This window comes from Rhinatrema bivittatum, chromosome 1 (assembly GCF_901001135.1).
Source record: "Rhinatrema bivittatum chromosome 1, aRhiBiv1.1, whole genome shotgun sequence".
In the NCBI taxonomy this organism is placed as follows: domain Eukaryota; kingdom Metazoa; phylum Chordata; class Amphibia; order Gymnophiona; family Rhinatrematidae; genus Rhinatrema; species Rhinatrema bivittatum.
In genome coordinates, this window is record NC_042615.1 from 180,897,645 (window position 1) to 180,918,977 (window position 21,333).

At 42.2% G+C, this 21,333-nt stretch overlaps 1 protein-coding gene across 2 annotated transcripts in view; it reads right to left on the minus strand.

The window, feature by feature from the left end:
• RBPJ (recombination signal binding protein for immunoglobulin kappa J region) overlaps positions 1-21,333 on the minus strand; it is a 316,830-nt gene that overhangs the window by 26,057 nt on the left and 269,440 nt on the right. For both annotated transcript variants that reach the window (XM_029589784.1, XM_029589790.1), the window contains one exon: positions 16-156. In XM_029589784.1, coding sequence (XP_029445644.1) covers positions 16-156 — 141 coding nt within the window. The remainder of the gene's footprint in view (positions 1-15; positions 157-21,333) is intronic.

The window sequence follows — 21,333 nt, forward strand, 5'->3', positions numbered from 1 at the left end:
TTTAGAATAACTCACTTGAAACTGGATTATTCTCTCCTGGGAAAGGCACAAATACATTCTTTCAGTATCCTTAAGGTAAAATGCACATTTATGGAGTTGTGACACTGGATCATCTGCATCTAATAATGCTGTCTGTTTATCCACCTTTCGAATTATCTAGTGAAAATAAAAAGATAATAAGGATATATTTAAGACAAAGAAATTTTCTTTCATAAATTTTAAGGCAAGATACAGATTTAATTCACAAATGAAGTGGCCATAATTGAGTACATGAATACATAAAAGATATGAATTAAATTTGTAGAGTAAGTCTTCAATAGATAATTACTGCACAAAAACGCAGTAAAGGATGGCTACATAGTACACGTTTCCCCATAGTTCCATCACTAATACAATGGTAAATGAAAGACTACGAGAGTGATTATAGTGTTACTTGCTTGTATTTGTTAAAATTGTTCTATTGATATCTTTTAGGAAGTAGGTAGTTTTCTGTTTTTCATCATATACAGCACAACGATACTAAACTTGTTAAAAAGTAAAGCACTTGCTTTTCAACTTAGGTGGATGAATATTATGCCTAGTGTCTGTCTTCTGGGTCTAAGTTGCAACTTTTTTTTTTTTTTTTTTTTTAATATTTTTAGGTAGTGTAACAGTACAGTACGTCACACAAAACATACATTAATAATCAAGGAGCCAAAGGTGTCTGTCACAATTTTAACATTATCCAGCTGGTAATCAGCAACAGAAACACAAGACAGAAAGATGACCATTCATGCACACAACCACCTTCCAGTGAGATATAGATCACATTATATTAGTGGGTAACCACTGACCTATGCAGAAAGTCTAGTAAGAAATAATCGCCAAGCATTAGAATAATCTCTATTGGGATGTTTATGAAGAAATTTAGCGTCCAGATCTTCAATTTGCTTCCAATCTTATACGAGCAATCCACAATTGAACTGGTGGTAGTATCTCTTTAATCCAAAAATATAAAATAGTTAACTTGGCTAACATAAAAGCTATATGGATAAATATAATACCATTCTCACCAGCCTATCAGAAGCATAACAACTTCTATGAAAGATATGGAATTGCATCTAGCAGTTTGGAATTAATAGAATACAGATCTGGTCATTAACGTGATTGTAACCCTGGTGCCAAATTCAGTCAACTACTTATTCACAAGTTATTGCTAAGACTGACACCAATGTTTTTTTATGACATTTTATACCAGTATATCATCCCGTTATGATGATACCCTAGAAGGACAAGCACATGTGGTAAAGCATTAGGAACAAAAAGATCTGGAACAATACTTATCAACGAACCTATATAATGTCTCTCTTGCAAATAAGCATAAAAATGCGTTTGTAAATTGAAATCCTTTAATTGCTCAAATGGAGAAAAAAGCATCAGAAGCTACACAAAACGAAGCTGAGATATATTTAATTCCCTTGCCATATCAATTCCTAAACACCACAGAGTCCTAACCCAGGAGAAAATGTGGACTACTTACTAATAGCAAGAAATTTGAAACAGTCTAGTCACTACTCACCGAATACACAGAAATGTCCAGGTCCTTTTAACCACACTGAATAATAGATAAAACTTTAGTACAGAAGAGGTATCCAGAATGGCTTAGTGCAGGGGTGGGCAAGTCCGGTCCTTGAGGGCTGCAAACCAGTCGGGTTTTCAGGATACCCCTAATGAATATGCATGAAATAGATTTGCATTCAACTGAGGCAGTGTGTATGCAGGTCTCTCTCATGCATATTCATTAAGGATATCCTGAAAACCCGACTGGTTTGCAGCCCTCGAGGACCGGACTTGCCCACCCCTGGCTTAGGGCAAAGCACCCCATCCATGGCAAAAGGAAATACAGTATAGATTCCATTAAACGTGGAGTACAATATTGATATTTTCCTGACTCCCATTCCCACAGTAAATGAAAAATTATAAAACCTAAAATCCAGTACATTTATACCACCTAGAGTACAAATATTTATTAAGGTCTGTAACCAATGTGCCTAGATTTTTTTCTCCACAGAAATCCTGCTAAGCAAAGATCGTAAATAAATAACATCCTTCCTAGATAGCCAACAGGGTAGCACAACTCTCTTAATAGATAAAAAGAACAAAGCTTCTTGCTACCAACTTTAACTACATCATCCAACCACTTCATCTATGTTTCAGAAAGTTTGATTTCTTGAGGACAGTTTTAATAAGCTATATACATTTGGATTAGCATGTGCTTGATTAACAAAGAGGACTAGAAGCTTAAGGGTCCAGAGTTAGTGTTGTATACTATTAAGCAAGAGCTGTGAGGTTGATTCCCAGATAAGACTCCAGCTCCCTGGGTTGATTGGAAGTGGTGGTGAGACATTCATAAATGTTAGGGAGAAACCCAACTTCAGTGGCTGCATGGGAAGGAGCAGTGAACGGAGCCAAATCCTATTCTATCAGCCACCAGAGGCCATCTACCTCTTTATGATGAAGGATGTGGAAGAAAGATGGGAATATTGGAGTCTATACATAAATATCTAATGAAAGCTTGATGAAGGAAAAAAAGTAAAGAAAAAGGTCATACAGAAGAGAAAAAACCCAAAAAAACAATAGAGGAACCTGACCCAATTATCACTGTAATTGGGTTTGTACAATTCTACAGTCATAGTAACACAACAGTAACATAGTAATGACAGCAAAAAAGAACCAAATGGTCCATCCATCTGTCCAGCAAGCTTCTTATGGGATTATATACCATATTGTGCAGGTTACCCCCATGTTTCTCTTAAGGTCAGCAATTGTTGCTCCGTGCAGTTATCCCCAAGCCTTGTGATGACCCATAAAAATTTACTGCTAGCAACATTTTTACTAGGTGATGAGCCTTCTTGAAAATTCAGACAGCGCTGTTTGACAAGCTTTGCTAATGGGCTTGGCCTTAGAAGCAATCCTTATGTCTTCTTATCAGTGCCCTAGACCATATAATTCAGAGCCCGTGTTGGTCATCATCTGAATCCAATTCCTCTTCCACCCCCCCACCACTCCTGACCTCTTTCTTCAATTATCACTGATCTTTGGTCCAAATATTGAATCAATGCTTTTGTGTTCTCTGGGAGGTACTCGACCCTCATGCTGTCAGACAGATTCCCTTGGTTGATAGAGCAACACTGGGCATAGTCTATATGGAGCAATGCATTGACGACAAGATTCTTCCCAATACAGTGGTGTTCCACTGTAGGATAAAAAAGACTGAACTATTCCTGAAAATGCTTAGTCAGAAGCCCATGATTGACCCCCAAATGACAAGTACATTTTATTTTGCATAGTCTTTCACAGCTCTTGGATTTTCCAAACAATGCATCCACAGGAGTTTCAGTTTCAAATCACATGTAGCATTTTCTCCCAGCAGGAGTGTGAGGTGATCTTTGTCAGCTTTATAACTTGGCACAGACTTTTTCTCTAAGTAATAAAGATTATGTTGGCTATTCATGTTCAGAAAAGGCCTGCTCACTGAAAACTTGCTCTGGTTTGCACCCCTCTTTGATGAACTACCTCAGCAGCTCAGGATAATCACGAACAGTTTCTATATCAGTACTGGTCCTTGCTCCAGTTTTCCTGATATTGTGCAAACTGTGCTGCCTTTAACTCTCTTAAACCATCCTTTATTGACAGTAAAAGTTTCAGAGCTCTCTCTATGTTCATGTTGTAAGTCTTTACACAATCTTTGCACCTATTCCTGGATTCTCAAGGTTTATGGGGATCTTCAATCCATCTATTCAGTAGTTTTTCCATGTCTTCCATGTCACTCCTATTACGAGACAACCTGCAGGCACTTAAAGCTGTTATTGCTTGAAAACTTGCTTTAATTTAGTCTTTATTATCATGGATATTTCACACTGTGGATACTGAAAGTCCTAATACCTTAGATATTTTGATGAGTTTTTCCATCAGACTCAAAATGGCTTAAAAAGTCTTATTTTACATCTAAGGTAATGCTTTTTCTCTCTCTTTTGGTGCTTCTGCTCTGGCCTCCAGACAATGGATCCTTCACAGACTTCTCCACTTACTTTTACTTTCCACAATATAAGGCAGAATGTGAAGAGAGGCTGTGGACTGTAGTGGGAGTTTTTCTCTTAGGTTTTCTTCTCCTGGGGGATCTGCAGATTTGTGTGACTCCAAAGTAACCCAAAAGCTCCTCTCCTTTCACAGCACTATGTACAATGGCTCTGGACTGTAGCAAGTTTGTACTTTCGGCGGAACATAAGTGGTCTGCCGGAAACTCAGCAGTACAGGAAGAGTGCTGTTATAGTGAGTCCATGCATTTATAAGAACATAAGATGTGCCATGTTGAGTCAGACCAAAGGCCCATCAAGTCCAGTATCCTTGTCTCTGACACTGGCCTATCTCGGTCAAGAATTACTGGGCAGATCCCAAAGAATAGATCCATTTCTTGTTGCTAACTCTGGGGATAAATGGTGGCTTTCCCAAATTTACCTGATTAATAATGGTTTATGGATTTTTCCATAAGGTACATAGTTATACGAAGGTTCATACAGATTCCTAATATTGCATATGTGAAATTCCAAAGGAATCTATTTACTAATATTTATTATCAAATATGAGCATACAGTTACAGCATCAATATACATATTTTATAATATTTGTAATGTTACAAAATGATATATTTGGGTATGGGTGATTATATGTATGTGTGATGCTTTTCTAAGTAGGATTGTATTTACCTCACCACTATCATCGAAAATAAATCATTCAAAAAAGAACTGAAAACCTGGATCTTCAGCCAGACTTTCAATGATGATTTAAGCAATCCACAATTGTGATGCCTTAAGCTTCTCATCCTTCTCCCCTCTTCTCTTCTCCTCATACCTACCCCTTCCTCCTTCCTTTACCTACCCCATCCCCCCCTCATTTCCTTCTTTTCCCATTCAGACTTTCTTGTATTCAGAGCACGAGTTTGTATATACCTTCCTCGTTTTTCGTTTCTATTTTCATTTTCGTTATTTGAATTAAATTATTTTTAGTTATTTCCTGTTACATCCTTCTCCATATGCTAGTTGCATATACTTTTGTTTCTCAAATTGTTCTATGTATCATTGTTTCGTTCCAATGTAAACCGGGGTGAAGGCATGTGCTAAACCTCGGTATATAAAAGCTTCAAATAAATAAATAAATTTATTAATGGTTGTAACTTGTATGTAAGTGATATGTATATTGGTGCTGAAACTGTATGCTCATATTTGATAATAAATGTATTAAATTGTGATTCCTTTATGGACTTTTCCTCCAGGAATGTATCCAAAATCTTTTTAAACCCAGAGGCTATGACTGTCTTTTGGCAACAACTTCCATAACTTTGATTGTGCATGGAGTGAAAATAGCACTTTCTCTGATTTGTTTTAAATCTACTACCAGTTAGTTTCATGGAGTGTCTTCTAATGGTCTTACTATTTGAAAAAGTAAACAACCATTCATTCTTTACTTGTTCCACTTCATTATTTCCAACACAAGTAACTGGCAGGATCCCACTGCTTATCCCAGGGATAAGCAGTGGATTTCTGTAACTCCACTTTAATAATGGTTTATGGACTTTTCCTCTAAGAACTTGTCCATCAAGCTCAGTATCTTGTCTTCAACAGTGGCCAATCCAGGTCACAAGTACAGTACCTGGTAAGATCCCAAACAATAAATAGATCCCATATTGCTAATGCTTGGCAATAACAAATGGCTTTCCTTAAGTCCACCTGTTCAATAACAGTTTACGGACTTTTCCTCCAGGAACTTATGCAAACCTTTTCTAAACCCAGCTACTCTAAGTGCCTTAATCACATACTCTGGCAATGAATTCCAGAGCTTAATGTGCGCTTAGTGAAAAAGACAGTTTTCCTCTTTATTTTAAAAGTGCTACTTTCTAACTTCATGGAGAATCTCCTAGTCTTTGCATTTTTTGAAAGAGTAAATAACCAATTCACATTTACTCATGATTTTAAAGACTGCCATCATATTCCCCCTCAGCAATCTCTTCTCCAAGCTTAATAGCCCTAACCTCTTTAGCCTTTCTGCACAGGGGAGTCGTTCCATCCTTTTTATGATTTTGTTCACCCTTCTCTGTACCTTTTCCAGTTCAACTATATTTCTTTTCAGATGCAATGACCAGAATTGAACACTATGCATAGGTCTCACTATCAAGCAATACTGAGGTATTATGGCATTCTCCATTTCTTTCCTAATAATTTCTAGCATTCCCTTTACTTTTATAACTGCTGCTGCACACTGAACAGAGGATTTCAAAGTACTATCCACTATGACTCCCAGGTCCTTTTCCTGGATGGTAAATCCTAATGTGGAACCTAGCATCGTGGAACTATAGTGTGGGTTACTTTTCCCCATGTGCATTACTTGGCACTTATAAAATTTCATCTTCCATTTGGACATTCAATCTTCCAGTTTCACAAGGTTCTCCTGCAATTTCTCACAATGTGCTTGCAATTTAATTCAAAATAATTTTGTGTCTGCAAATGTGATCACCTTGCTCGTAATTCCTCTTTCCAGACCATTTATCATTTTTAAATATATTAAAAAGTTACAGTCCCAGTACAGATCCTTGAGGCATTCCACTGCTTACCCTTCTCTAAGAAGAAAAATGACCAATCCTATTTTCTGTTTCTTAACTTTTAACCAGTTTGCAAATTCTGAAAATGACACTGCCTATTTCATGACTTTTTAATTTTCTCATGGGCACTCTATCAAATGCCTTCTGAAAATCCAAATATACTATTATCCACTAGCTCACTAGTATCCACATTTTATTAATCCCTTCAAAAAAATGTGGCAGATTGGTGAGGCAAGATTTTCCTTGTGTGCTGGCTGTGTTCCATTAAACCTGGCGTTTCTATATATTTTGTGATTTTGTTCTTTAGAATAGTTTCCATGATTTTTCTTGGCACTGAAGACAGACTCACCAGGTCATAGATTCTCCGATTACCGCTGGAATCCTTCAAAAGATCAGGATTACATTGGACACCCTCAAATCTTTAGGTACAATAGACATTTAACGATAGGTTACAAATTACTAATAATAGACCTGCAATTTCATTTTTAGTTTTTAGAATTCTGGGGGTGTATTCCATCTGGCACAGGTGATTTGCTACTCTTTAGCTGGTGAATCTACCCTATTACATCTTCCAGCTTCACCATGATTTGTTTCAGTACTTCTGAATCATCACCACTGAATATTGTTTCCAACACTTATCTCCTCAACATCCTCTTCAATAAATACCAAAGGAAAGAATTTTAGTCTTTCCACAATTACCTTATCTTCCCTACGTGTCCCATTGATCATCTAATGGTCCAACCAATTCCTTCATAGGCTTCCTGCTTCTGATATAATAAAAGCTGTTTAAAATGTGAGTTATTGTCTCTACGGCCAACTTCTTTTCAAATTCTCTCTGAGCTTGTTTTCACAATGTTTTACATCTAACTTGCCACTACTTATGCTTTTTCCTATTTTCTTCAAATGGATCCTTTTTCCAATTTTTGAAACAATTTTTTTTTTGGATAAAATAGTTTCTTTCACATCATCTTTTAACTATGCCAGCAGTGGTTTTGCTTTTCTTCCACTTTTTTTTTTAATGCATGGAATTCAACTGGTCTGAGCTCCCAAGATGTTATTTTTAAACAATGTCCATGCCTGATGCAACTCTTAACCTTTGAAGCTGCATCTTTGTTTTTTTCTATTTTCCTCATTTTGTCAGTTTCTCTTTTGAAAGTTTAATGCTAGAGGTATAGATTTAATGTCCTCTTCTCCAGGCAACTAAAATATGATCTCATTATGATCACTATTACTGAGTGGCTCCACCACCATTTCTTCTTGCACCAAATCTTCCATTCCACTAAGAATTAGATCTAAAATGGCTCTCTGACTAACTGCTCCACGAAACAGTAATTTATTTAATCTAGTGGTCATTTATTTCATTTAGTATTGTGAGGAGTTCCTCCATGTTCAGATTCAGTGACTATGGAAACCAAGTTTTTCTTGGCCAGAAATGTACCAACAGTATGATCTGTTTTGCAAAAAGTTAGCACTAGCAGTAATATTGCCCAAAAAATAAATAAAGTGGTATTTTTCCATCGTGAGCAAATGCATCTTTACCTATTGCCCTGAAGACTATGGTGCAACTGAAGCAATGCGATACAAGCCAACATTATCAGGCCCATCACTATAGTTCTTCACCGAAAAAAGAGGAGCTTGCAAGTCTCTCTCTTTAGTTCTCATTCCCTAGGATCTGAGTTGCTCAGCCCAATGAGTGTGCCTACTTGTAGCAGAAAGACTTCTCTCCTTTGATCACCTCCTAAAACAGTTTATGGAGATAAGAACCAAACAAAACTGCACCATAAAAGTGAATCCCAAGCAATTGACTCTGCGAGGAAGCATTCAAAACCAGCTTTTGAGTCACAAGCCTCTCATGGCTGCTACTTAATAGACTACAGCCCTAGAGAAGAGGCAGAATGGTAGGCTGAATCTAAAACTTTGCTACCAAATCCACAGCCATTAAGAATGGGACTAGATTGACTGTAACCATCCCAGGGTTACTAACAACCTATTGAATGTTCAGGTACCTCTTGATCCTGACCTTAAATATATATAACAAATGCAAGGCAGATTTAATAAAAGGTCAGTACTCTCGCTGATACTTTTCAGGCCCATCTCCACTTTCTTCTGTGGCAAGTTCTACAGGGATAGTGATATTATGAGCTTTTTCAGCAACAGTGAAAAGCAGAGTTGCTAAAATATAACAGGTATTCTCTGAAGATAGCAGAATGTCAGTCCTCACACATGGGTGACATCATCCGATACAGCCTGGCATGGAAAACATGTGTCACAGTTTCTAAAACTTTGATTGACTTCACTGAGCATGCCCATGCATGCCAAGTGTCCAAGCAGGGTCCCCTTCAAGTCTTGTATTAGCATTTAAAAAATATAGCAACCAACTCCAAGGGGAAGTGGGTGGATTTTGTGAGAGCTGATATCCAGCTGTCCTCAAAACCTTGTTACAGACCAGCAACTCTGCTTTCTCTGAGGACAAACAGAATGGTAGTCCTCACATAAAGGGAATCCCTACCTACAGGCTGCCCCCAAATGAAGAAAGGGAGATAACAAATAAGTGCCAATGAATACAACAATATTTTTCTGTTGGCAACAAACCTTTTTACCATTTTATATTTAACCTATAACAGGCAGCCTGGAACAAAAATAATGGGCTCTATGAGGGAAAGGAGTTAGGTAGTACACCTCAAGCAAATTCTGCAGGACAGACTGGCTAAACTTGTCACGCCGGTCATCCCTATTCCAAACAGCAGTGAGATGTAATGAATTGAGAGAACTCCACATCGCAGCCTTAGAGGTCCCCTCCATGGGGACTAATTGCAGGTAAGTCACCGATGCTGCCATGGTTCAGACAGAGTGAGCTTTGACATGGCCCTACAGATTCAGCTTCACCTGGATATAACAAAAGAAGATGCAATATGTAAGCCAATTAGATAAAGGTTGTTTGATAACAGCAATCTGCAGTTTATCTGTGTCAAAAGAAACAGAGTGCTGACAGTACTTTCTATGGGCTTCAGTTCGCTCCAAGTAGAAGGCCAAACTGTGCCATGCTTATTCATATTGGATGATATGTGTCCTGGGAAAAAATGCTGGAAGGACAATTGGTTAAAATGGAATTCCAACACTACCTTAGGCAGAAACAAGGGTGTATAAGACTACCCTATCATAATAAAATCTGACATAAGGTGGATAAGTTACTAGAGCCTGGAACTCACTGGCACTCTGTGCCGAAGAGACAGTCGCCAGAAACACAATTTTCTAGGTCAGGCATTTTAGGTTACAGGCATGCAGAGGTTCCAAGGGAGCTTTCATCAGCTGGGCTAGAACCCTGTTGAGATCGCAAAACAGCGGGAAGCCAGATGGGAAGCTTCAAAGTAAGCAGGCCCTGCATAAACCAGACAACTAAAGGCTACACAGAGATTGTTTAATCTCCTACATGCTGATGGTTGCTGTCAATTGTACTAGGGTGAACTCTTACTGAGTTGGTCTTGAAACCAGACTTAGAGACAGATTTAGAAGGTAATCAAGCAGATTATGTATGGAGCAGGAGAAAGGATCTAGGTTCTTTTGCTCAACCATACAGCAAATCTCCTACACTTAAATTCATAGGACTTTCTAGTGGAATCTTTTCTTGAAGCTAACAGAACTTGAGATACATGGTCAGATAACTCAAGGGGGTTGCAAAAATCAACTTTTCAATATCCACGCAGTGGGTGACAGGGACTTGATGTTGGGATAGTGCAACCTGCCCTGGACCTAGTGTTGAAATTTGAGGAAATCCCCAGTCTGAATGTTTCTCTGATGGACACCTCCTGGAGAAGAACCAGATCTGTCTCAGCCAAAAGTGAGCTATGAGAATCATGGTCCCCTTGTCTTTTTTGAACCTCAACAGAATTTTTGCCACTAGTGGAATTGAAGGATATAAGTATAGCAGTCCTCTGCCTCAATCTAGGGCAAAGGCATCCTAGGCTAATTTGCCTTCTTTCTGGAAGAAAATAGTGGGGCTATACTATGCCAAGGGGTCACTAAGATTCACCACTGGTATGTCCCAGTGGTGAAAATTCTGATGTGCTACCCACCCTCCAGTCCAGGGAACCCTTGTGGGGTTTCACGGACCAACTCAGCCTTTCCATGCTCACTAGATGCGTGGCCCTGAGAACCATATCCTGAAAGATGACCTAGTCCCACAGCTGGATGGCTTCCTGACAGGAGATATGAGTCTATACCTCCTTGCTTGTGATATAGTATATCATGATTTGGTTGTCCATTTGGACAAGGATACCTTTGTTGAACAACCGATCTCTGGAAGCCTTTACAGCATACCAAATTGCTCTGAGCTTCAGGAAATTTATCTGATATAACTTTTCCTGAGTGGACCTATAGGCTTCTAAACCTAGGTTGGATACATCTGTTGTAAAGACAATTTGAATTGGAGAAATCTGGAAGGGGATTCCTCTGACCAGATTGGAATTCTCTCTACCAGGCCAGGGAGGTCCCAAGAGGTTGTGTGACATGAATGCTGTCTCATATGTCTTTGTATGGCCTGCAGCCACTGAGACTTTAAGGCCCACTGAACTCTCAAGTGGAGCTGTGCCATGGGAGTGACATATACTGTTGAAGCCATGAGGCCCACCAGCCTCAACATGTTCCATCCTGTGTCTGCTGACTCATTTGTATCTCTTCCTCTGTGAACATCAAGGTGGTAGCCCTTTGTTATAGAAGGCAGGCAATGGCAATTTTTATTTAATAAACCTATTTTCATATCAATCAAGTCAGTGTACAATATATAAACCATACATAAAATAAAAGAAGGCATAAAACCATATTAAATACAATAACAAAAAAATAAACATCGACAGCAAGGGCTCATTGACTTAGCTCTTGTTGTTATTGCTCGGTTTACTTTGTAATACATTTTGATCTCACTTACTAGAACAGTATAATAAATGATAATTATGATGATAAAATTAAACCACAACAAAAAAAAAAAGTAAAGACAAAATAAAAGGCTTAAAGGATAATATATATCTGTCCCAAATGTCAATAAGCAAACCAATCATCACAATCCTTATTAAATAAGCTTTTACTAGTTGCCTAAATTTAAGATAAATATTTTTATATGCAAATCTAATGGAAGGTAATTCCAAAGAGAGAGAGCCTGATATTGAAATGAAGACAATCTACTGTGCTCTAGTCAAACTTCTCGAGGAGAGGGAAACCTCAATAAATCTAGCTGAGAGGATTTTAATGTTCTAAATGGTTTATAAGGAATTAATACAATTTTCAAATAAGGAGGGACCCCATGCATCAAGCAAGGATATTTAACGTTTTTTTGTTCTATGCATTAAACAAAGATATTTAAAGCGATCCTGGCTCTGACTGCAGCTAGTTCTTTAAGTAGTGATGTAAATATTCATATTTTGAAACCTCAAAGACAACTTGAGCTGCTGTATTTTGTAATAGTTGTAATCTCCTCATAGCAACTGATAATTTCCTTTTACTTAAGGTGGATAGATGGATTCAGGACCAGTAGTTATGCACCTCTACCAGCAGAAGGAGTCAGATCAAACTGACGTCACAGTATATTTAGTCCTGCAGTGACATCAGCCTGCCAGTATTCTCTTCAAAAGCAACTGTGTACAGACTAGCAAAAACTTGATTAAAAACAGACAACCATTTCTGTACTCTACAACACGAAACACTGAACTCAGGCAAGAATGTATGCATACTAGGTCTAGGGACTGGATAAACACTTACTAGTAATCCCCTGGAATACATAGCCACACAGGAGGACCATCATACAGTCATTCGGCAGAAAAGGGTGGGAAGCTGAATCCATCTATCCACCTTAAGGAAAAGGAAATTATCAGGTAAGTAGTAATATCTCATTTCCTAGCATGTGGAAAGATGGATTCAGGACCAGTGGGATGTACCCAAGCTACTCCTGAATAGGGTGGGAGGCTGCTAGCGGTCCAGTCAATACCACACATGCAAAGGCTGCGTCCTCCCGGGGCCGCACATCCAGACAATTATACCTGGAAAAGGTGTATAAGGAGGACCACGTCACAGCTCGGCAAATGTTGACGGGAGACAACAATCTAACCTCAGCCCATGACATTGCCCGAGCCCTAGTGGAATGAGCTCTAACCTGAGTAGGCAACAACTTTTCAGCAGCCATGTATGTGGCCGTGACCACCTACTTAATCCAGCGAGCTATTGTAGCCCGTAAAGTTGGTTCGCCCTGTTTTCCTCCACCATGAAGGACAAACAGGCATCCATCTTTTGGAAAGGTTTAGAAACCTCCAGATACCTCATGACATGTCTCTTGAAATCCAAGGAACGCAACAGGCGATATTCTTCCATATCTCTTTCATTATCTAAGGACGGCAAGGAAATGGAAAATCCGAGAACACTTTAGGCAAGAATGAAGGTACAGTATGCAGCTGTATCGCTCCTGGAGTCACCCGAAGGAACGGCTCCCAGCAAGACAAGGCCTGCAGATCGGAAATTCCACGCGCAGAACAAATTGCCACCAGAAACACTGTTTTCAAGGTCAGTAACCGAATGGAAAGGCTAAGCAGCAGTCAAAAAGTAGGGCCCGCCAAGAAATCCAACATCAGATTAAGACTCCACAAGGGAACTGGTAATCGCAAGGGAGGATGAAGATGTTTCACTCTCCTCAAGAAACAGGCCACATCAGGATGAGACAATAAGGATTCACCATTCAACTGACTCCTGAAACAGGCAAGAGCCTGCAAAAATTCCAAAATGAGCGGGATATTAACTGAATGAGGAAGGACCTTGATCTTCACACCAAGCCTCACACACTCGCCAAACCTGCACATAGGCTAAAGAAGTGGAGAACTTTCAAACTCATAGCAAGGTGGCAATCACCACAGAAGAACATCCATGCTTCAATAAGCAAGTCCTCTCAAGGGCCATACCATAAGACAAAACTGAGTTGGATCTTTGTGAAGAATAGGCCTCTGCTGCAACAGATTCCTGTGTGGCAGAAGACAAAGGGGGGTTTCTACCAGGAGTCTTCGCAGATCTGCATACCATGGTCTTCTGGGCCAATCCGGTGCCACCAGGAGAACCATCCCCCTGTGACCTTCGATCCTTCGAACTATTCTGCCCAATATGGGCCACGGAGGAAAGGCATACAAGCAGCTGGTCTTCCGGCCAGACCCGCACAAGAGGATCAATAACCAAGGATGTCTGATCTTTCCTGCGACTAAGAATCGAGGAACTTTCACATTGCGAGAAGTTGCCAGCAGGACTGTAAACGAAAGGCCCCAGCGATCTACTATGAGCTGGAATGCCTTATCTGACAATACCCATTCTCATGGGTCCAGACTCTTCCTGCTGAAAAAGTCCACTCTAACATTGTCTTTTCCTGCAATGTGTGATGCCAAAATCACTTGAAGATGCATTTCCGCCGATTCCATAAGTTGGTCCATCTCTTACAATACCTGCTGTCTCTTGGTTCCTCCCTGCAGATTGTTGTAAGCCACTGTTGTTGCATTGTCAGATATTATTTGGACCACTCGATCTACAGCCTGCAGTTGAACTGCAAGCATGCCAACCGGACCGCATGGGCTTCCAGCCAATTGATGTTTTAGAGAGACTCTTCCATATTCTAGCGCACTTGTGCCGTTAGTTCCTAAAAGTGAGCTCCTCAACCGTGGATAGACACCTAAACAGGTGCCAACGGGCATAACAACACTGGTACTGTTGGTAACAGAGGGGGAGACAGCCTGAACCCAATAGGGTTATACAACTCAAACAGGTTCCTGAGGACAGACTGGCCGAATCTACTGATGTTGCCATGGCTCTCTGGCCGAGTATCGCCACATTAAGTGGCTGCCTCAGGGGCTTAATTGTAAACACGAGTCAGAAATCAGAAGGACATTCTAAAATGTATTGTGGATGAATTTTTAGAATGTCCTTCTGATTTCTGACTCGTGTTTACAATTAAGCCCCTGAGGCAGCCACTTAATGTGGCGAAACTCGGCCAGAGTCGGGCATCTTTAAAAATATATATCACACGTCTCCACTAAAAGATTTGGATGCCACTTTTCTGTGGCATCCCTTCTTTTGTTGTTTCCTCACGGCTTTATTGGATTGCTTACCTTGCTGTTTTCTGTTGCCATGGCTCTGACAGAATGAGCCTTGATATGACCTTCAAAATGTAGTCCCATCTGGGCATAACAGAAGAAGATGCAATCTGCCAGTCAACTGGATGGTGTCTGTTTGGCAACAGCAACACCCAACCTATTCTTGTCAAAAGAAACAAAAATATGGATGAACTGTTTATGGACTTCTTTCACTTCAGATAGTAGGCTAAGGGCTCGCTTGTAGTCCAAACTGTGAACTGCTCGTTCATCTTGGTGCAAATGGGCTCTGGGAAAGAATATTGGCATGACAATTGACTGGTTAAGATGGAAATCCATCACCACCTTAAGTAGGAACTTAGGGTGTGCACACAAGACCACCCTGTCATGATGGGATTTAATATAAGGCCTGGGGCTTGCTGACCCTGCATGCTGAAGTGATCACCATCAAAAATATGACCATCCGGGTCAGGTACTACAGGTCACAGGTGCACAGCGGCTCAAAAGGAGCTATCAGCTGAGCTAAAACCAAGTTAAGGTTCCAGGACCCAGTGGGAGGCCTTTTGGGAGACTTCAACTGAAGCAGGCCCTGCATAAAACATAAAACTATAAGCTGTACATAGATGGGCGCACCATCGACACCGTGGTGGAAAGTGACAATTGCACTAAGATGGACCCTTAACAGAGGCAGTCTTTAAGCCAGTCTCTGATAGGTGTAGAAGGTAATCAAGCAGTTTTTGTGAGGGGCAGGAGAACGGTCTAGGGCCTTCTGCTCACACCACACAGAAAACTTCCACTTCAGTCCACAGGACTTTCTAGTGGAAGGCTTTCTAGAAGCCACCAGGCCCCGAGACACATCTTACGAAAGATCAAGCAGCTGCAGAGTTAACCTCTCAATATCCAGGCTGTGAGCGACAGGGCCTGGAGGTTGGGATGCCAGGGCCTGGAGGTTGGGATGCCACAGCCTGCCCTGATCCTGAGTGATGAGATCTGGGGAAGTCCCCAGAATGATAAGCCTCCAGATGGACAACTCCCGAAGGAATGGAAACCAGACCTGTCTCAGCCAATGAGGCTATTAGAATCATAGTCCCTCTGTCCTCACGAAGCTTCAAGAGAGTCTTTGCCACTAAGGGAATTGGAGGGTATGCATACAGAAGACCTCTGCCTCAATGGCAGGCGAGTGCATCTGAGGCCAAGGAGCAGAACTAAGGTTCATTCCAGGTTCTAAGGTTCATTCCTGGCTCCTCCAGGTTAAAGCACCGTCAAGCTTTAACCCGTTTTTCACTATCATATTCATTTATTATTATCATTTACCTTTATCTTCCTTCCAGCTTATTATAAGCTTCCAAGTTCTCGATTCCAGTTGATTGTAACTTTGACTTATTCATATCTATTGTTATCTATTGTTAACCGAATTGTTTCCTTCAGTTATACCCCCTGTTAAATGTAAACCGATCCGATATGGTTATTTACTATGAAGGTCGGTATAAAAAACTGTTAAATAAATAAATAAATAAATAAATTCCTATTGCAGGGGACGCAAACACTCGAAATCTGGGCTGCCCCCAGAGGTGGAATTTCCAATTCGCTACCCTCCTGGTCCAGGGACCACTCACGGGGTCTGAAGGCTCGATTCATCACGTCCACTACCACCTTCTCCGTCCTGGCCAGGATCATGGCCTTGAGCACCATCTTGTGGGACAGGGCTCACGACCAGATCTGGACCAGTTCCTTACATAGGAGGTACGATCCCATGCCTCCCTGTTCATTGACATACCACATTGCTACTTGATTGTCAGTCTGGATCAGGACAACTTTGTTGGACAGCCGATCTCTGAAAGCCCATAGCGCATATCTGATCACCCGGAGCTCCAGGAAGCTGATTTGACATGAATTTTCTTAAGCGTACCATAAACCCTGCGTGCCGAGCCCATCCACATGAGTTCCCCACCCCAGGGTAGATGCATCTGTGGTTAACACAATTTGAGTGGGAAGACTCCGAAAGGAGATTCCCTGTTCCAGATTGAAAAGTACCTGTCACCAGGACAAGGAGTCTCAGAGGGACAGGGTGATTTGGATGCAATCTTGGAGGCTCTGTGTGGCTTGCCACCACTGAGACTTCAGGGTCCATTGGGCTCTGCGCATGTGTAATCATGCCAAGGGAGTGGTGACATGGATGGTCACGGCCATGTGGTCCAACAATCTCAACATGTGCCAAGTCGATACCTGCCCGCTCTGTTGAACTTCTGTTGCAATGGCCACTACTGTGACAGCTTTCTGGCGTGGCAGAAAGACCTTGGCTTGAGCCATGTCTAGCAGGGCTCTAATGAAGTCCAGCTGGGGTAACGGACTGAGATAGGACTTTGGGTAGTTGAGAACAAACCCTAGTGACTTCAACACCCAAATGGTCAAGCGCATGGACCTGGCTGCCCCTGCCTGAGACGTGCTCTTGACCAATCGTCCAGATAGGGAAAAACATGCATTCTGCGAAGATGCACCGCCACCACGGCCAGGCATTTTTGAATACCCATGAGCTCAAAAGGCAACACCTGGTACTGGAAGTGCTGTTCCTCCACTACCTGTGACCATGGAAGATATCAATGAGGGTACATGCGTCCTGTAGGTCGAGAGAGCATTGCCAGTCCCCTTTTTGCAAAAGGGAAATCAAGGTGTCCAGGGAACAGTCTTGAACCTTTCTCTTTTTAGAAATGTGTTCAAGGCTCTCAGGTCTAGGATGAGACGAAGTCCTCCTGTTCTCTTTGGAATCACCAAGTACCTGAAGTAAAATCCCTGCCCTCTTTGTCGTGGTGGAATGGGCTTGACTGCTCTGGCCATTAAGAGTGAGGAGAGCTCCGCTAGCAGTATTTCCTGATGCACTACTGGCCCCAATATGGGTAAGGAGGGCAATTTGGTGGGACATCAATTAATTTAATTGGTACCCCTGATAGACGAGGGACAGAACCAACTGTCCTGAGGTTATACCGGACCACTGGTTTGCGAAGAACTGCAGCCTGCCCCTGACCATAGAGAGGGTTCATCACCCCTGCGGCCCAGTCAAAACCCTGGCCCTGGGTTTGACTGAGGAGCCGGCTGAGGCTTGGGAGCTCTCTATCTGGGTCGGCTGTGAGAGCTCTGATAATTAGAATGGGGTAGAGGTGGAGGATAGTACTTTCTTTGGCAAAAGGACTTCCTTGGCCCTTGCTTCGACAGCCTCCTGGAAGAGGAGGACAGGTCCGGAGCGCTGATGGAGAGTTGTTGGAGGGTCTCATGATGGTCCTGGAGTTGGGCCACAGTGTTCCTCACCCTATCTCCAAAGAGATTCTCTCCTGTACATGGCATGTCAGCAAGTCATTCCTATACCTCCGGTCGGTGATCCGAGGCCCGCAGCCATGCCAATCTGCAGGTGTCGATTCCTGCTACAGAGACTCATAATGCGGTTTAAAAACATTGTAGGCCACATGGGCCTCATGTTTTCCACACTCCAAAACCCTTGCACACCAGAGACATGAGGGCGTCTTGCTGCTGCTGAGGCAACTGCTCAGCCACCTCCTGCACCTGCTTCCAGATGTCCTGCACATATTGGCTCATATAGAGCTGATAGGCAGTGATGTGGGCATAAGCATGACGCCTTGAAACACCTTCCTCCCATAAGCATCCAATGCTCTGTGATCCTTCCCTGGGGGCACCAAGGAGTGGGTCTGAGAGCATTTGGCCCTCTTGAGGGTGGATTAGACCACCACTGACTGCTGGGGCAGCTGACACTTATCAAATCCAACAGCTTTCTGGATGAGGTAAACCCCATCCGCCTTCTTACTGACAGGAGACAGAGGGGGTGTTCCCAAATCCTCAGCAGCAACTCAAAAAGGATCTCATGTACCAGGACCACTACAATCTCCTTAGGAGCCTCCACAAATTATCTCAAATATCTTGTGCCTGTCATCCTCCACTGACAACAGCTGGAACGAGATAGCCTACATCATCAACCTCACAAAACCTGTGAAGGTTAAGTCCTCAGGTGGAGACTTCCTTCACTCCTCTGAAGGAGAAGGGTCTGACAGGCAATCATCCAAGCCCTCAGAGGAAGACCTTCTGATTATCCCCCCAGGCACCCTCATCCTCAATGTATGTCACAGGGGATGGGGTCCTAGGTGCTCAGCCAACATTCAGAGGTGCAGGCACCCAAAATCTTTAAGAGCTTAATCAACCCGAGGCTTACAGCTCTGCAGAAAAGAGACTGAAGAAGGACCCTGCATGGACCCGGGGTATAGGGCATGCATCAAGCTCCATCTGATGATGTCACCCATGTGTAAGGACTACCATCCTGCTTGTCCTTGGAGAATAAATTAAATGCAGCACCACTGTCAAATACTGTTAAAACATTCTTCCCTTTATTCAAGTACATCCTAACTTCATTGGTCAATGCCACTAAACTAGTTTCTGTACTATAAACCCTCCTAAAACCCGACTGTCTGGGATGGAGGACATTTCTCTTACCTGAGAAAAATGATTCAGGCTTTTAACTGAATTGTGATTAGCAGAGCTCTGATAAACTCCAATTAAGGTGACGGGCTCAGATAAGGCTTGGAGTGGTTGACAACACCACTAGTTACTTCAACACCTGGATGGTCATATACATTGATTCCTCAGCTCCTGCTTGAGATACACTCTTGACCAGCCAATCATTTAGATAGGGATACATGTGCACCTACAATTTGTTTAAATGCAGCACCACCATGGATAGGCATTTTGTGAAGACAAATGGGGCAGACACTAACCCAAAAGTAAAAATGCAGTACTGCAGGTGATGAATCTGATATATTTCCTTTAGCCAGGGAAAATCTTTATGTGATATAGGCATCCATTAGATTAAGAGAACATAGTCACTCCCCTTTCTGAAGAAAAGGGATTAAGGTGCCCAGGGAAACAATCTTGAACTTTTCTCTTGATAAATTTGTTCAAGATCCCTGAATCTAGGATGGGACAGAATTCCCCTGTTTTCTTTGGAATAAGGAAATACTTGGAGTAAAATCCCCATCCTTCTTTGCCGTTGTGGAACAGGCTCGCTCTCATTGGCCAGTAAGAAAGGAGAGAGTTCAGTTTGTAGCAGCTCATGATGTGGCGAGTATGGGAAAATCAATAGGTTTAATCTGTACCTTTTGATTATGATGTCACATGTCCTAAGTTACACTTGGCCACCGATTTACATAAAACCATAACCTCCCTCTGACCAGAAGGTCTTCTTGCACAGGTACCAGGAAACTGGCTATGTGGTCAAATGTGGTCTATTATGTATGGGACTGAGGGAGTAGAGGATAGTGCCTAATCAGCTGGAAAAAGTGCTTCCTCTGCCCTGTCCTTGGGTACCTCCTAGAGGAGGAAGCCAAGTCTTGAGTGCTAGCAGAGAGCTGCTGGAGCATTGCACAGTGATCTCGGAGACGTCTTTCGTCTCTGAAGAGATTCTCTCCTGTACATAGCACATCAGCAAGTTTTTCCTGCACATCTTGGTGGAGATCCGAGGACCGTAGCCAGGCAAGTCTGCAGGCTCCAATCCCTATGGCAGAGACACTCTATGCCATCTTGAAAACATCAAAGGTTGAGTGGACCATTCATTTCCCACACTTTAACCCTTTGTTCATCAGTGACTGAGGGCATTTTCCTGCATTTGAGGAGGTTGTTCTGCCATGCCCTGCATTTGCTTCAGCAAATCCCGCATAGACTGACCCAGGAAGAGCTGAAAGGAAGCTATGCAGACATGGAGCATAGGCCTCTGAAAATCCTCTCTCCCAAGGATGTCAATGGTTCTAGTTTCCTTCCCTGTGAGCAAGGAAGAATGAGTTCTAGAACTCTTGGCCTTCTTGACAGCGGATTTGATCACCACAGATTAGTGTTGCAACCGTCTATTTTCGAATCCGGGAGCCTTTTAGATAAGATCAATCATGTTTGTCTTCTTATCAACAGGAGCCACAAAGAGGGATTTCTCCCATATCCTCATCTGTACCAACCTGAAGGCTTTGTAGACTGGGACTGCCACGACTTCCCTAGGGAGCTCCATGAACTGAAAGGTGTCCATTTTATTTCTGGTTTCATCCTCCATCTGTTAAGTAAAGAGAATGGTTTCAGTCATTTTTCTGATAAAACCTGTGAGGAGAGATCCTCAGGAGGGGTCTTCCTTCTCTGCACCTCCAAGGGTATTTGGAGTCTGAATCACTCTGGTCTGCCACTGGTGAGGAACTCCCTCAGTGCTCGACTACAAGCCAAGGTCTCAAGGACCGATACGCTTGGCTGTTTTGGCCTGGATTCCAAGAAGCTTCAACGGCCCGGAGAAGCTTACTTCCCCAATGAAGCGGTGATCAACAGCGGGCAATGGTAATTGACCCCAATCCCTCTCTGAGCATTGGCATCAGATCCAGTACCTGTAAGGAATCGAGGACCTACAAGGAATTGAGCAGAGGCTGGTTAGCATCTGCCTCAGTGCCTTTGATGCCATGGCCCTGCAGCACCTTCTCCAAGGCCTGCCTGAGTTTTCTATCTAATTCTTCCTCAAAGATAGCTGATGCCAACACCACCTGAGAGGCAGAAGGGTTGACCACG